At 32.5% G+C, this 17,183-nt stretch overlaps 1 protein-coding gene and 1 pseudogene across 1 annotated transcript; both read right to left on the bottom strand.

The window, feature by feature from the left end:
- Window positions 1-10,778: 10,778 nt before the first annotated feature.
- LOC109701631 (olfactory receptor 5L1-like) lies at window positions 10,779-14,874 on the bottom strand (annotated as a pseudogene).
- A 114-nt stretch (window positions 14,875-14,988) lies between these two features.
- Window positions 14,989-15,831, bottom strand: LOC109701633 (olfactory receptor 5L1-like). Its single transcript, XM_074068147.1, has one exon. It carries the CDS (start codon window positions 15,829-15,831, stop codon window positions 14,989-14,991), a length of 843 nt encoding a protein of 280 aa, XP_073924248.1.
- Window positions 15,832-17,183: the final 1,352 nt, after the last annotated feature.

The raw sequence follows: 17,183 nt of genomic DNA, 5'->3' as shown, positions 1-17,183 counted from the left end.
AAAAAGAGTTAGAAAGAATTACAGATTAGTCAGAAATAGAAGCATAGAAAATACTCAGCTCTCCTATTACTGGCTGTGATTATGTAATTTGTGTGTTAACATGCCTTTCTATAGCTAGACAGACATTTTGACAACATTGTGGTAACACATGTGAGGATGGTTTGGAAAACACCAACATTTAAGTTGACAAACTGAGTAAAACACTTTACTATTGCTGATGTGGGATACTCTTGTCCAGTCAGTTGAAAGCCTGCATAGAACAAGGAGTCTGAACCTCCCCTGAGCAGAGAAAACTTGCATGTTTGATTATCTATAAACCAGAATCTCTCTTCAGATTTGAACTGAGAAATGAGCTTCTCCTGGGCCTCAAGCCTGTGAACTTTTGATTTTCTAATCTCCACAACAACATAAATGATAAAATTAATTTGCTAAGAACCCCCACAAATTTTGTTTTGTATATATATATATATATATATATATATATATAAACACACATATATATACAAATATTTACATATAAGTATACATTATTTTTTAAAGCATATTTAAGCCTAAGTCAGTGTCTCTTGATTAGTGTGAATTTACCATCACCTTAAGGATCTTTGGCATATGCTACTTTTCTACAAGTCTTTCCATCTTTTTAAAATCACCAACATTCCCAACTTATATAGGAAACTCCATTGAGCTCATTCTTCAGTTTGTCTAAAGTAGCTTGACCATTTTCGATATTGATAAAACTAAGATGCATTCTTTGGCTTCTATGTGGCTTTTGAAATCATTTAAAAATCAATAGCTACAATTTTAAATATTTGAATTATTTTCTTTCTTTTTCTTTTGGTACTAGAATTTGAACGCAGGGCCTCATGCTTGCGAGGTAGGTCCTCTTACTGCTTGAGCCACCCCACCAGCCCACATTTGAACTATTTTCAAAGAGTTCATTATCTGGAGTACTGTGTAGAACTTCAAAAGTCAATAAAAACTACTCTCTAATAACATGACAGTTCAAAAGTACACACTGAAGTCAACAGTAATATTGTTTCTGGTATGATAATTAATGTGTTTCTGGAAAAACCATTCAATGACAATAAGCCTGGTGACTGTTTTCTAGGTATCTCAGAAATAATCATGTTTAAGATGCTTCTATTTCTCTTATGGATAAAGATACTGACCATTTTTTTCATGTATTTATTGACCATCTGATTTCTCCATTTGGAAAGTGTCTGTTAAAGTCATATGCTTATTTACTGATTGGATTATTTATTCTTTTTAAAATACTTTATATATTCTGGATTTTAATTTCCTGACTGATGAGTAGGTTTCAAACAAATTTTCCTTTCCATAGTGTATGTCTTCTCTCTGTGAATTGTTTTCTTTGCTGTGTGCAAGCTTTTTGGATTTGCACAACCCTATTGGTCAATTTCTGCTACTATGGCATGGAAGGAAAATGGATGGAAATGGTGGTCACGTTATAAGAGAAGTAAACTAGACAAAGAAAAACAAGATCAAATGTTTTCCATCACATGTGGAATATAAGCAAAAAAGCATGAACGTAGATGAGATAAAGTCATTTTATAAGACTTTGTAATGATCTACAATAAGCCCAAGGGAATTAGAAGAGTACCAGTAGAAGGCATTAGAGGTATATTTATTAGTATTGTAAAAGGTGTAAATACCATCAAAGTACCTTATGTAAGTGCACGAAACTGTCATAATGACAATTTCATAAGTACCTTATGTAAGTGCATACAAAACTGACATTTTGTATAACTAATATGCAGAAGAAATCCTTGATTATCAGTAGTAAAATTAAAATACGTGTAAGCTCTGTTAGTTATTGTGAACATTATGAACCTCAGCAAGTATAAAATCACCCTTGCCAAGATAAGTCTAATATGAATTTTAAGTACAACATTGCTTTTGTAGATCTGAGAGGAAAACCCACTGACTTGTATTAAAATTGGTGGGGAATATATTTGTCACACAGTTTTGAATCCACAAGGTAATTAATCCATACTGTATCACTCTTTCTGAAATAGCTTCTAAAACAACTTCACTTTAAAGGTTTATGTCACTGCAAGTAAATTAAAGCATGCCTGCCTACCAAATAATTTATTTTCTACACAAAGGGTTTTTTTTTGAATGACTGATAACAATTTAGTGGATCACAATGTTTTGACTGATCTTTTGCCAGTTCTATTTAAGGCAAAAGTGTAAGATTTCCTGTTCTTCTGTCCTGTTTCTACCCTCCTACCTTTATTCTCTATTCCACATGTCTCTAAGTGGCATTCTTATTCTCTCAGAATGAATGATCAACATAAACTCCCAAGAGTCCACAATCTGGTTTTCCAGTTTGTGTATGATCCATTTATTCTTCTCAATAACTTCAGACCCTCAGCCTGACTCACAGTGGCCACAGTTTCCATTTTCTAACATCTCTCCTATTTATTTTCATGAACTTTATCTTTGGACATACCTGAGTTTTGTCCACACATGTTAAGAACCAGTTGAATTGTCTTTTAATATTATCTAATATTCTCATGCAAAATATGTGGTTATTAACCAGAGTCTACCTTACAGAGAGTGAATAAATCCTGAGGCTTTGGAATCAGAATCTTAGATCCTAATTCTCTATTCCTCATTGCCTTGCAATAAGTCAATATTAATTAATTAAATATTTTCATGACAAGTAAAGTTAGAGATGTAAACCTTAGGCACAACTGAATAAAAATGACACTATTTTTTTTTCCTGTTTAGTTTTACAAGGATAAAGCTCAGTCATAGTCAGTTTGTATTCAAGTGACCTTTCCCCAGTCAAATATAGACATCTAAGCTGAGCACAATGGAAATTGCCTATATTTTCAGAGGCTGAGACAGGAAGATTGAAAACTCAAGATCGGTGTTGGAAACATAGTGGGAACCCACATGAAAAAATTAAAGTAAGCCCACCTTATTTGTAAATTAACTACATGCAAGTTTGACCAAACCTGATAAAATGATAAATCAATACAAACTAAATTTCGAAAACAAAATACTTAAATTCTTGTGGACACTTTACATACCTCAAGTTGATGCAGGGATGCACTCAGTCTTGCCTTACTGTCAGTTGTGCTTAAAATGTTGCAAGATCTATTAAATGTTTTAGTTGTGTGAAAATGTGGACTCTCCAGAAAGCAAATGGTGCCCCCAAAGCAAGGTAAAGGTTAACATTTTTTTTTCTTTTATTCATAAGTGGATACAATGTTTGGGTCACTTTTCCCCCCTCCCCCCCTCCCCCTCCCTTATCTACCCCACCCCCTCCATCTCCCCCCACCCCCTCACTACCAGACAGAAACTATTTTGCCCTTATCTCTAATTTTGTTGAAGAGAGAGTATAAGCAATAATAGGAAGGACCAAGTGTTTTTACTGGTTGAGATAAGGATAGCTATACAGGGAATTGACTCACATTGCTTTCCCGTACATGTGTGTTACCTTCTAAATTAATTCTTCTCCAACTAACCTTTTCTCTAGTTACTGGTCCCCTTCTCCTATTGGCCTCTGTCACTTTAAAGTATCTGCATTAGTTTCTCTGCATTGAGGGCAACAAATGCTATCTAGGGTTTGGGTGTCTTACCTATCCTCATACCTCCCTTGTGTGTAACATTCTTAATTTAAGTGATATAATAAAAAATTTAGATTTGTTGAAAGGTAGTCATGTCTTTAGTGGAAGTTGAATGACATTATGGGAAAAATGAATTAAGGACGTGCAGTAAAATACTGGAATCTAGGCAGAATGAGAATTCTTGTTTTTTCCTTTATGGAAGTCTTCTTGGTACCCAGAGATTACAAGGGTCTAGTGTTTGTGCAGAGGTGTATGGATAGATGGCAGTTGATGATAGTTATGAAGATAGATAGGTAGGTAGATAGATAGCTAGATAAATGATAATAGATGAATACTTAGGTACGTAGACTGATACAAGTTGTTTATGCAATAAAGAAATTGTATCTCATAGAGTTTTCATTGTAGCACTGTATTATGTGAATGCTTGTGAATTCTAAAACTTTTAATCTATGTCTAAAGATGACATTTGATTTTAAGACAGGAAGTTCTTCTGTGATTAGGTAAGAAATATTGAATTTGGCTTCTTACTTATTCTGGTAGGCTTTGCAGAACTATTTGTTTTGTAAATTTATATAAATTTGATATACAGCACTTCTTTAATGGAGCACAGAATGTGTATGTAGTTTTCACCATATTCCTTCCATTTTGCTTATTAGTTCCATGAGTAACATTCACAGATTCTCAGATGCAGAACAAAAAGATTCTTGCTTTGGAATTTTTAACCCTTGTGATTTGAATTTGTCTTTAATTTATTATTTTGATATCACACTTTTGTCATGGGCATTTTCTATAATGGATACTGAAAGAAATTAAATGTTTAATAATTAACTTTAAAATAATTTCATTCTGCCTCAGCAAGAAGGGAAAATTATATATGAAAGTTTTTCTTCTGATGAAAATAAAATTTTATTTATTTATTTTACACTGGTAATTACCTTAGATTTTAAATTTATTTAATAATATTTTAAAATAAGAAAGAAGTGCATAGATGTTAATACTAGCACTCCCTAGAACACTACTGTTTCTGGAATTATGGCTGTTCTCATTCACTCTTATAGTAGTTCTGCATTTTCTTTTTTAAAAATATTTTATTAGCAAATTACTGCTGTACTGAGGATATATTGTGACATTTACAAAAGTGCTTACACTATATCTTAGTTAAATTCCCCCCCTTCAACATTCTCCTTTTTCCCCCCTCTCTCTATTATTAGAATAGTATCAACAGGTCTCATTTTTCATTTGTAATATGAATATTTATTATACTTTAATAGCTGCAAGTCATTCACCATTCTAAAAGTGAAGATATAGCTCAAGTATAAGATCAGTATTACTATCTTCATTAATATATTTTTGCTTTTCTAAAGACTGGTAATGAAAACCAACTTTTCCATCAACACAAACCTGATGTCACTATTGATGCATCTTAGGAATATTTTTCAATTATTTTCAAAAATATAAATTTTATTGTATTCATTTTAAGAATATAGTATAATGATCTGAGAGCCTATACATGTGGAACATTTTTATGTACATTTTGAAAATTAGAGGAACTGTTAATAAGTATAGGAAATGATTCCAATATTGCACCATGAAGAAATGATAAACGTGAAGTTAATGCTAGTTCTCCTGATATGGTCTTTAAATGATGTACACATTATCAGTAGCACCACAAAATATATCACAAATTTGTGATAACTAAAAGAAAATTTTAAAAATTGCAATGTTAAGCTCTATGGCAAATTCTAAGCTTGTGCTGAAATTCTCTATGCAGTCACTTCTACTAAATTCTTTTAGAATAAAATGTATGTGATGGAAAGCTTCTTTTGTAGAACATGTTATAGCATTTCTACTCACCATGTATAGTCAATGTACCCATTCATTTTTATTCATCCTTCTTATAAGCAGTGGCATGACAGAAAGAATTCTTTGAAATTTTGTTAAATTTTAGACCAATTTGAGGGCCAAAGTATTCCTGATCATTTGCAATACATAACCATGCCATCTCCCTTTCTACAAACCATGACAGATATATCAAGGAAAGATGATTTGATAACACATACACTAAGTGAAGAAAATTTAACCACAGTATAACATCTTAAGTGAAAATATATATGTCTAGACATGGAAGAAATAATTGATTAATTGTAGCCTTCATCTCTCTGAATTTGTTCACTTAAAGCTTAAAAATCATACACTGGGAGTATTGTTTAGAAGATTCATGATTTAAGTAGAAATTTAAAGGGAGAAATGACCCAAACAATGTATTCACATATGAATAAATGAATAAAAAAATAAGTAGAAATTTAGGCAGATAGACTGAACTGACCAATACATCTTGGGATTTTGTAGGAACCCTAGAGAAATTGAATTTCATCCATTCTAGCCTATCCTCCTCAATAATCACAAAACCATTTCACTCTTCATATCTCTATATTCACACTTTTCTCCCACATCCAAATCCCCTCTCTCTAATACAGAGGCTCATGTCAGATTATCTGTAAATTCTTATCCATATTTTTTTCCATGAATCTAGAGTCATGTATAATTATTATTGAAAAAAACTACAGAAAGGACTGATTTGGCCTGTATAAAACTAAAGGATGTGAGTTTTGAAAAATCCAATACTTCAAAATAAGGCCCTTTTTGTCTGGCCTTCCATTCTACATTCAGTCTTTAATAGGACATAGGAGTGGTTACATGACTATTTTAGTGTTCAGGTAAACAAAAATTAAGGATTTAGAGAAGATTTATGGCTCACCTAAAGGAAGACTAAAGTGGAACTGATTGACTTTGACAATTAAAAGTATTAGTGTCTGTATACAACAATTATTGCTTTAACTAACTCAAATCGACTGATCAACAGATTATTAGATACATTTTTGAAATATCATGGTGGAAAAAATGAAATTTAAAAAATCTATTTAGTGACTAGAATTAGAAGATCATGAAATTCCAAAGGTCAAAGAAAAGCAAATAATGAATGAATTCAATAACTGATATTTACTACAATTTATTTGCCTTTGTATTCAATGTAAATTCCAACATCCAAAGTCAGACAACCACTATCTCATTAAAGCCTTAATACAACAAATATGTTTACACTCTACATATTTTGTTCCAGGTATTGTTCTTGGTAAAAAAACAGAAAAGAAGAATAATTTGAAATGGGCATTGAGACATTTTCTAGTACAATAACTGAGAGAGTGATGGCAAAACAGCCTGAGCAATTACATGGAGATTGGAACACCCATATCATAATTGGAGAGTTGAGCATGAGACTTGGAGGAGTGTATTGCTTGATAAAAACAAAAAGGCTGGGAATATACATAAGGAGTATGTCTCTATGAGTATGATGGGTACAAGTGTATCATAATCCACTATATGTTCATGGCTATTCATATTTATAATCCACATTAAGTAACTTGAACATTTTTAATTTCTAAGTTGGTGCATTAGATTTATTTTAATAGATTATAGCAGAATAAATTTGTGATGCTTTCTTTATAGAAGTATAATTATTTATGATTTAATTAAAAATCTTGACCTAAATCTATCAAGAAATACCTGAGAATTCAAAAAATGTTTATCAACTTTCTATTTTTCTATATTTTTTATGCTGTCTTCTTTGTTGATTTAAATCTCAGGCAAACCCACTTCTTGGCAAAGAGAGCTATGAACAATTGTGAGCATCTGTTTGGTCAGAAGATTAGCTGAAACTAACCTTCCCAATAAATCTAGAAAAATCCCACAGTTGAGAAACTAATTCACTGGTATCTACCCCAAAATAATTCACTAGATCTCAGGATGACCAGCTGCTAAATATCATCTGTGCAAAAAAAGAGATCTACCAAGAACTAGAGAGATTGGGCCTCCTCAAGAACTCTAAGTTGGTATTAGTGAGAGGGTGAGAAATTCAGCTCAATTTCTATAGCTTGTAAGTTAAGGCATTGATCATAATATATATGTAAAATACACCTTGATGTGGTTGGTTTTCAGACATTTCAGAGAAATAATCAGAGTGCCTCAATAACCTATGAAATTACATTGGGAAGAAAGGAAAAAACCTTAATTTTATTGACATGTAACTTATGAAATCATATTGAGAAGAAAGAAAAATTTAATATTATTATTTCATGTAAAGCTTGATATAATGAATTCAACAAAGCATCACAGTCCATCTTTATATACAAATGATTGTATTATAGTAGGATATGGAAAGCAACAGTTATCCTCACAACAAAGACAAGTATTGGGAGTCTGAAGTCCAGAAATGCAAGGTCTCTGACCTGGACATTGTAAATTCTGTAGAGAGATCCAAGTAGTAACTGGCTAAAATGTGTGTAAGTAGCCAAAAAGCTTTCTTAAATAGAGGGGATTTTAATATTGAAATCTAGTCTCTTTACAGAAGATTCCCTACTTTGTAGATTGATGATCTACAGACCAATGACTAACAAATGGGAAGGACTTTACACTTGAGAGGAGATTTGACCATGTTTGGTGTCATTGTTTGCACAGACAAATGTGTGTGATGATGTGCACTTGTACTGAATGGATAGAGAGCATGGATTTGTATAAACTTCCCTTAAAACTGAGGAGTACCCCCTCCACCGCAGCATAAAATTGACAGGTCCAAAATGTTAGTTTGTGTCACAGATGAGATACATTGCTATGGTTGGGGAGCAAAGATGAAAGACTTTTGTCTTCCATTTTAAAATTCTTACCTGTGATATGTCATATTTTAACCCATTTAAAAAATTGAAAATCAATTGAATGCTGTATTTGCATCATAACAGAAGTTAGCCCCATCAGTCAGCCAGTGATTATTACTGAACAACACTGCGATCATAGTTAATGACACTACATTTTATAAATGAAATATACTAAGGGGTAGATACTAAGGAAAAGAAAATGGTACCAAAATTTGTTGATATACACATTTATTATCTTGATTATAGGGAGATTTTGTATCACAATTTATATGTATTTTGTACCATCAAGCTTAATAACTTAAAGGTATATAATTTCAATTTTACCTGAAGTTCTTCTTTTCTTAAAAAGGAATGAATGTTAATTTACACAACAAAGAGCAAAAAATGAGTGGTTCTTAGTGCTAGGATTAATGTAATCTTTTAAAATAGAGAAAAAATGACTTTTTGACCTGAACTTTTTGTGTGCTATTGGGGTTTGAACCCTGAGCATCACAAACCCTAGGCAAGTGCTCTACCATTTGAATATGCCCGAGACTTTTTGCTTTTTCTCGTTAACTTGTCTACCTATGCTGGCTGCAAACACTTCAGGCTCCTGCCTCTACCTCCAAGTACCTAGTATCACAGGGATGTGCTGCCATGTTCATCTTTGAAATACTTCTTTTTAGTAACCATTAAAAGGCATTTTTTAAGGACTGAAAATTCATATTTAAAAAATCATTGTTTTTTAGGATTGAATCTGACTTAATATCTCTTTCACACATTACCATATAAAATGAAAAGGAAAAGTTAATCAATTGGGACTACAGAAACAACAATAGAGATGAATTCCAAAATAAAGTGTTTCCTTTTTGTAAAAAAAAAAAGAGTGCATTTTAAATGCATGTTCTTGCAAGCATTATTTTGTTATTATTTGTTATTATATTATTATGTTGTTGTTGTTCAGGCCTCATCAGTGCCTGACACTTATCAGCAGTTTATATTTAAGAGAAGTGAAGTTGAGCTTAGTCATCTTTCCCAGTCATTCACAACATGAACACAGGTGTTTAAGCTCATGTAACCATTCTTCCCAATTCACTAAAGCAATGGTGATTTAGTTGTTACATTTAAACAAGTGAGTTAGAAAAATAAATATCAGATCACAAATGAAACCATGAGAGAGACAAAAGAAATGAAGGGTTAATGTAGAAACAGAGAAACAAATTATTACTTGTCCATTAAAAAGAGTGTGTTAAGCTTGAGAACTGACTAAAGATACATCACAATATCTGCAATGTGTAAATGCTTCCTTATTTGGAAAATATTTGCTCACCTTTGAGATTAAAATAAGGATCTTGACATGAGAGGACTACCCTGGATTATCTGCTGTGTTTGGCTAAGATTATAAATGGCATTGAAAGACATTTGTTCACCTGTAGGAGGTAATCAGAAGGTTGTTTTTATGTACAGATACATGTGTGTACATACATGTGAGAATATGTTATAAAATAGAGCATATAGAGTTCTGAATGTCTTAGCTGTGATGAGTGAAGTGACAGGACTAAAAAATCAGGGAATGTCATAGTCACCAGCAGCTGGTGGAGGCAAGGAATGGATTCTCCCTTATAAACTCTTGAGAGATTGGCACAGTAAACGGACTTGAGAGTTCTGTCCTCCAGAAATATAAGGGAATAAAAAGTTCAATAATTTTAAGTCAAAGACATTCTGGTAATTTTTCAGAAACAAATCAAGTTTAGGAAACCTTAAAATGGTAGGACATGAAATATATAACCCAATTTGCTTAATCAAGAATTAAGTAAAATATCTAACAAGTTATAAAAGTAAAATATAACATAATAACAGCTAATTTATTAATCAGTTATCACATACTATGTGTGATGGTAAGAATTTAAGATGCATTATTTAATCTTCATGACTATTTTATAAGAAATGCATAGAATATACTCTATATTGTATATTATAGCTGATGAAGTTTTGAAAGTTCCAAAATTATAATCTTACAATAGAAAAACTAATAAAACTGAATGAAAATTACAAAAGCTGATATCCAGAAATACATACAAACATACAGACAACCAATACTGTGTTTTCAGTAAAAAGCATTGACTATAAGGAAAGCTAATATGTATTTCCTATGCTAAAAGTACATTGAGTGAAAATGGTTATGTGTATCAGGTTGGGGAAAAGGCATGATTCTATGCCCAACTTTTAGAAATACGTTGTATGACTCTCCCACCAAGAAATGAAGTCTAATAGAACCATTTAACAAACCCATTCAAAACAACTAAAAATTAAAAAGAGAAAAAAAATGATTGATTCATTTAAGCTATCAATTATTTGGTAGAACCCAGTGATGTGGGCAACCATAAGTTGTATAATCCTTGGTATCCTAAAACAATTTTCTCTGACATTTGACCCACATTCATCCCAACTCAACTCCCTTGAAAAGTCCTTTATGCAAAGCTGATTCTACCTAGGAAAGTGGCTCCTCAGAATATGATTTAGATCTCCTCATTTTCTTTAGGGCATCTTTCACATCTTTGTTCCTCAGGCTGTAGATGAGGGGATTCAGCGTGGGAATCACTACAGTGTAAAACACTGTGGCTACTTTGTCAGCATCCGGACTATTGCCTACACTAGGCCTACAATAAATAAAGAGGATTGTTCCATGGAAGACAAAGATGGCTGTGAGGTGGGAGGCACAGGTGGAGAAAGCTTTGTGCCTTCCCTTTGTAGAACGCATCCTCAAGATGGTGGTGAGAATAAACAGGTAGGAGGTGAAGATGATCACCATTGTAAGGAACTCGTTGATAGTGAGCAAAACAAATGCCATGAGTTTATTAACAGACACATCAGAACAGGCAAGAGAAAAGACAGGTGGTAGATCACAAAAGAAATGATCAACCACATTTGATTTATAGGATGGGATTTCAAGAGCTAAACACAAATGAATCAAAGAATGCACCGTTCCACAGCGATAGCAACCACAAACCAGTTCAATATGAAGCTTTTGGGACATGATGGTCATATAAAGTAGTGGATTACAGATGGCCAAGAAGTGGTCATAGGCCATAACTGCCAACAAAAAGACCTCAGTGACCACAAATGTACAAAAGAAGAAAAATTGCACCATGCACCACAGGAAGGACACGGCCTTTTCCTTGTGTAACATATCAGACAACATCTTTGGAACAATTACTGTGGAGTAACAGAAATCTACAAAGGACAAGTGGCTAAGAAAGAAGTACATGGGAGTACAAAGCTGAGAGCTGAGATGAATTAATGAATGTGATCGTGCCCAGGTTGGACAAAACTGTGACTCCGTAGATGAGAAGGAACATGAAGAAGAGGAAGTCTCTCAGCTCAGGGCTGTCTGACAATCTGAAAAGCATGAACTCTGTCACAGTGGTACAATTTTCATCTGCCTTAGAAGAATGATGTTTGTGTTTTTTTTTTCTGGGAAGAGAATGAGGAAGAAGATGGGTTTATATTAGTTACAGAAAATATTGAAACTAATATCAAAATATATCACTGACATCAGAATATTATGAGGTTTCTAACAAAAACCCAACTGTAAATTTTTTAAAATGCTATGTATCTCAGTGGGAGTCACTTACCTAAATTAATTTTTGTGTCCTGAGTAAGCTTAACTGAGTCACAATGTTGTCTCTGAGCATACAGGTTTCATTTCAATTGTTATGTAAAAATCATGCTGTAGTCATTTAAAATAATATTTCAGACACTGACAAAATGAATTTCTCTAGTATTTGTATATAATTCATGTGAAAATAAGCAGCTAACCATGCGGTTTTATGAGAAATAAAAAAGGTACAATCATACAGTCAATTATAAAACTAATTGTTGATGAGACAGACTCATGAGTATTTTCACATTATATGGGTGATATTAAAAATTTTGGGGTAACCAAGGTATTTAAAGTATTCTTTCCAACTTTGTTTTAAAATAATTAGGCTTAAGAAAGTTGAAACATATTCTAAAAGCAAAAGTATTTACTCATGCATAATTCTACTAATTAAAATAATTAAAAGTAAAATTGATCTAAATTAGCATAAGAGGTCCAATATCTAGTCATATTTCATAGTTTCTCTGAATAGTTCACCACATGTGCAATAGAAACAATGTGTAGGAATAGAGTAACTGTTGCTGTGTAGTAGTGATTCTCATTGATAAAAATCACATGTACTTTATTACCACATTAAATAAAGTCAATCCCATATAATTTTTAGGTTACAAAGTAATATATATTTAATAAGAGATAAGATCCTGTAATCTAAGTGCAATTTAAATGTGAGTTCATGGACAAATGAAGTTACATGAAATCTGATAGTTCATGTATTTCAGATTAATCATGCTAGATAACAGATAAGGATAGTGTATGCTAAAAATTATAGATCTTTTGTTTTCAATTAAAATTTATGATGAATTGTTTTTATATTTGAATGAAAATTCTAAAAATAAAATATATTTTAAACATTAAATCTTTTAAGTGGCAAAAGTTAAATATTAAATAACATAAAAGTAAATCGTTATGTATCAGCTATAGAATCAATGATACTTAAACATACAAAGATGGAGAATGACAAATACAAATTTTACATCACTGCTTATTCCAAGTGTTAGTGCTTGTGTGATTGAATTCTTGAATTATTGTCATGATTGAATCATCTTAAAATTTTAAATCATTAATTGGCACACTTAAATGATAAAAACTGCAGTTTCACAGAATAAAAGTTTAGGATACTGTGTCTCTTGCTGAACAAAACTGAAATCATCCTTTACCAACTAACAAAAGACAGATAAGAATATATTTGTTGAAAATGGATTATTCATCATTGATTTTGAACAAATAAGTGACAAGGAACCAGGTATGTCGCAGTGGGAAAGGGCTTGCAAACTGTATACTAGACCCTAGGCTTGATCCCCAGTTTTGAAAATTTAAATAAATAAATAATAAAACAAAGTAACAGTGAATACTGAAAACTAGTATATATGTGAATATAAAAACAATATTGCCAATCTTTAGAAATCCAAACACTGAGAAAATGTGATTTCAATTTATCATGTTTATTTAACCATTACAAACTATTCACTGAATTATTATAAACCCATTTTTTATTTTACCTTCACCCAAAGTCTAGAATTTCTTCTCTCAATACTTTTCTAACTTAATTTGGAATTTCATCCAGATACAAAGAGTATAGAATTTTAGAATGTTATATTCTGTATAATCAATGTAAATTTATGATGGAAGAAAATAAATATTCTATTATAAAATTTCCAAACTAGCTGAATCTGTGAAGGCTTTTTATAATAAATATTATAGATATTACAAAAATATCAAACTTCTTAATATAAATGAAAGTCTTACTTTTTTATTTGTTTAAGTTAAATTGGAAAAGACAATTTAACACACTGCTCAAGTCCAATGGAAGCAATTAGCTCTCAGCACTTTTAGCAAGTATAATGAACTGTTTTGTGAAGACTGCCAAGCGTTCTCATGAGGAGACTTTTCAAATGTCTTTGTCAAAGTTGTCCTTGAATAACTTCACTGATAAATAGGAGATAAAAGAAACATAAGCATTCAAAATTATCATTTCTTCTTTGACAGTATTCTAAGAATTAATCTAATATCTCTAAACCATTCATAAGTCTTTTTAATCTTTCTTACTGAGACCCTTTACTGAAATAATTAAAACAGTAGCAGCATCTTATGCAAATGAACTTCTTCAGACCAAAGGACAAAAGTGACAAATTTTCTATGAAGATCTAACGTGCATGCAAAGAAATGAACAGTGCTTAGAATTACACTGACAAAGTGCATAAACATTTCATCTTTTTCAATGGATTTTGTATGTAACATGAACCTAAGGAGTTAAAGTTGAGGTGAAATACATCTAAGTCAGAAATGCAGCCATTCATCATAATGGTTATCAAATGATTTATAATCATGAAGAGAGATAGATATAGAGTCAAAGTGAGAATTAATTGAGGTTATTCTAAACTCTTTGCACATGTGTGAAAGACATTTCTTGGATCCTCTTAAAATAATCATTATTATAGTCACCTTTTTTCAAAACAGATTTTGTCTGAAGTTCCAAAAAGCAGCATAAGTTGCAACAGCTACCAAAATTGAAAGGAAGCAACAATAATCAATTGGCAGTGTACATAAACATGGAATTTTCATTCTGTGCATACATTGTTTAGCAAGCATGTTGTTTTTCATGGTAAAACATCAGGAATTCAATTTTTAAGAGTAACATACTTTCCAAAATATATAGGGAAGATGTATTATATTCATGAATTCTTCATTAAATGTACAAAGGTTTATAATGTCTTAACAGTACTATCACACATATCAATTAAAAACACTGCAAATTGAAGAACAAGGTATAACTACACTGTATGTTTTGAAAATGCTCAATATTACTTTTATAAATTGAAGACACAATGGTAAGTGAAAAAAAAAATCACTCATAACTATTTTGCTCCTTACTGTTCTTTCCACTCCAAATCTTCAGCCTACCCCTCCATACTTACATTGTCTCCATTTTGAGACTCTAAGATCTATAAATGACATATTCTCTAGAGAAATATTTTGGATCCACCACCTTTCTGAACGATTCTCTCACATCCTTATTTCTCAGGCTATATATCAGGGGGTTCTACATGGGAATCATTATGGTGTAGAGCACAGTAGTCACCTTATCAATATCCAGGCTATTATCAGAATTGGGCTGGTTATCAATAAAAAGGATTGTTCCATAAAAGACACTGATGGCTGTGAGATGGGAGGCACAGGTGAAGAATGCTCTGTGCCTTCCCTCTGCAGAGTGCATCCTCAGTACAGTGATGAGAATAAACAAGTAGGAGGTCAGGATGATCATGATAGTCAGGATCTCATTGAAATTGACTACAATGAACAGCATCTCACTGATTGTGAAATCAGAGCAAGAAAGACTTAAAAGATCGCAGAAGAAGTGGTTGATCACATTTGACTTGTAGGATTGAATCCCAAGAGCTGAGCATAAATGAAACAAAGCACACAAGGATGCATAAAGGTAGCAGCCAGAAGCCAACACCACACAGAGCTTCTGGGACATGATGACTGTGTAGAGCAGAGGGCTACAGATGGCCACAAAGCAGTCATAGGCCATTACAGTCAGCAGGAAGACCTCAGTGATTGCAACAGTACAAAATAAGTAAAATTGCAGCATGCACCCTAGGAAAGAAATGGCTTTGTCATTACTTAAGATGTTAGCCAGCATCTCTGGCACAATAATTGAGGAGTAGCAGCAATCCACAAAGGACAAATGGCTGAGGAAAAAGTACATGGGCGTGTGCAGCTGAGAACTGAGCTGAATCAGTGAGGCCATGCCCAGGTTGGCGAAGAGTGTGACTCCATAAATGAGAAGGAAGAACAGGAAGAGGAAGACTCTCAGCTCAGGGTCATCTGATAATCCCAGGAGAATGAACTCAGTCACAGTGGTACAGTTTCCCTCTACCATTGTTACTTCATTACTAGTCAAGTGAATGAAAAATAATGATTAGCTTATGTGAGAACAAGGGAGAAAACGAGGAAATAAAAAAAAGTTGAAACATATATACATGAAATGTAAGAGAAACACTGCTGTCAAATTCTCAAAATGTTGAACAATTGTCAGAATAATGCAAATTGTGTAACTTAGTGGATTCCACTGGTGAAAATTAATATAAACATTAGTAATAACCTTGTGTGATTCTCAGCCAATAACTATTGTTGTGTAGTTCAGATTTTTCCTCATGTAGGTGGTGTGATGATCTTTGAAATAGACTCAGTGAAATGCCATAGTACTCTACGGAAATCAATTCCTATTCACTGAGAATGTTAAGAAGTACGTCCAGGCAGTGTAACAGCTATTGTGGTTCTGTAAAATATTGACTATTTTATTGATGATTTTCAATGTATAATAAAGACAAGCCATCTTTTCCATCCTCTTTAGGAAAAGGCATAAGGACGTTGAATAAATTTACTTTCTGTCCTCCTCCTCAGATTGCAGGAGAATAGATGCATGGCTTCATGATCACTGCAATGACTACTCAGTGAAGATAGCCTAGAACATGAACACTCTATGTTTCTATAGCATCAATACATTTTTAAAGAAATGCAAACAAATTATAAAGTGGAAGTCATAATTTTTTCATCATTTGACCCAAAACAGAAAAGAAAGTTCTAAGATATTCGCTAGCTAAAAGAAGAAATTCTCCTTGAAAATTGTGTTTCAGCTATTGTATGCTGATAATAACAAACTTGACTGTGGTAAATTCAAAGCAAACACAAAGGTGTCAATTTTCTTTTCTGAGTGGAGGTATAGTCAATGACCATAATGCTGACACGTTAATTCCACCTTCAGAATTATGGTGGCAATGGCACCATAATAAGGAGATCATATTTGTTACTAAATTATAGAGCTCATAAATTTGGTATAAGAAAGGAAAAGAAAAGGAAGGAGGGAGGGAAAGAATGTACTATTTTGTTGTTTAGTCTGTATTTCTATGCACATCAATGTGTAATATTACAGAGGAAATTACTGTATTCTATCCTCAACTGTCTCTCAATAAAAGGCAAAACATTTTAATACTAAATGTCCAGGACAAGAGTTCTCATTAACATTCACTAACTAGAAAACAGTTAAGTGAGATAGTTTACAAAATTTTCTTCAGAAAATGCACTTCATTTCCATTTTTAAGTGACTAGATTCTAGTTATATAAAACAAACCTTCACATGAACACTTCTTCCTCAGGATTGAAGATTTTACATTTGTGTTATTACATGGTTAGAGACTTTATAATGTAAATTAAACTCTTGAGAAATGTATC

The sequence above is a fragment of the Castor canadensis genome, chromosome 1 (assembly GCF_047511655.1).
Source record: "Castor canadensis chromosome 1, mCasCan1.hap1v2, whole genome shotgun sequence".
Classification (NCBI taxonomy): Eukaryota; Metazoa; Chordata; class Mammalia; order Rodentia; family Castoridae; genus Castor; species Castor canadensis.
Note: the sequence above shows the minus strand (reverse complement) of the source record. Positions and strands in the feature narration are given on the sequence as shown.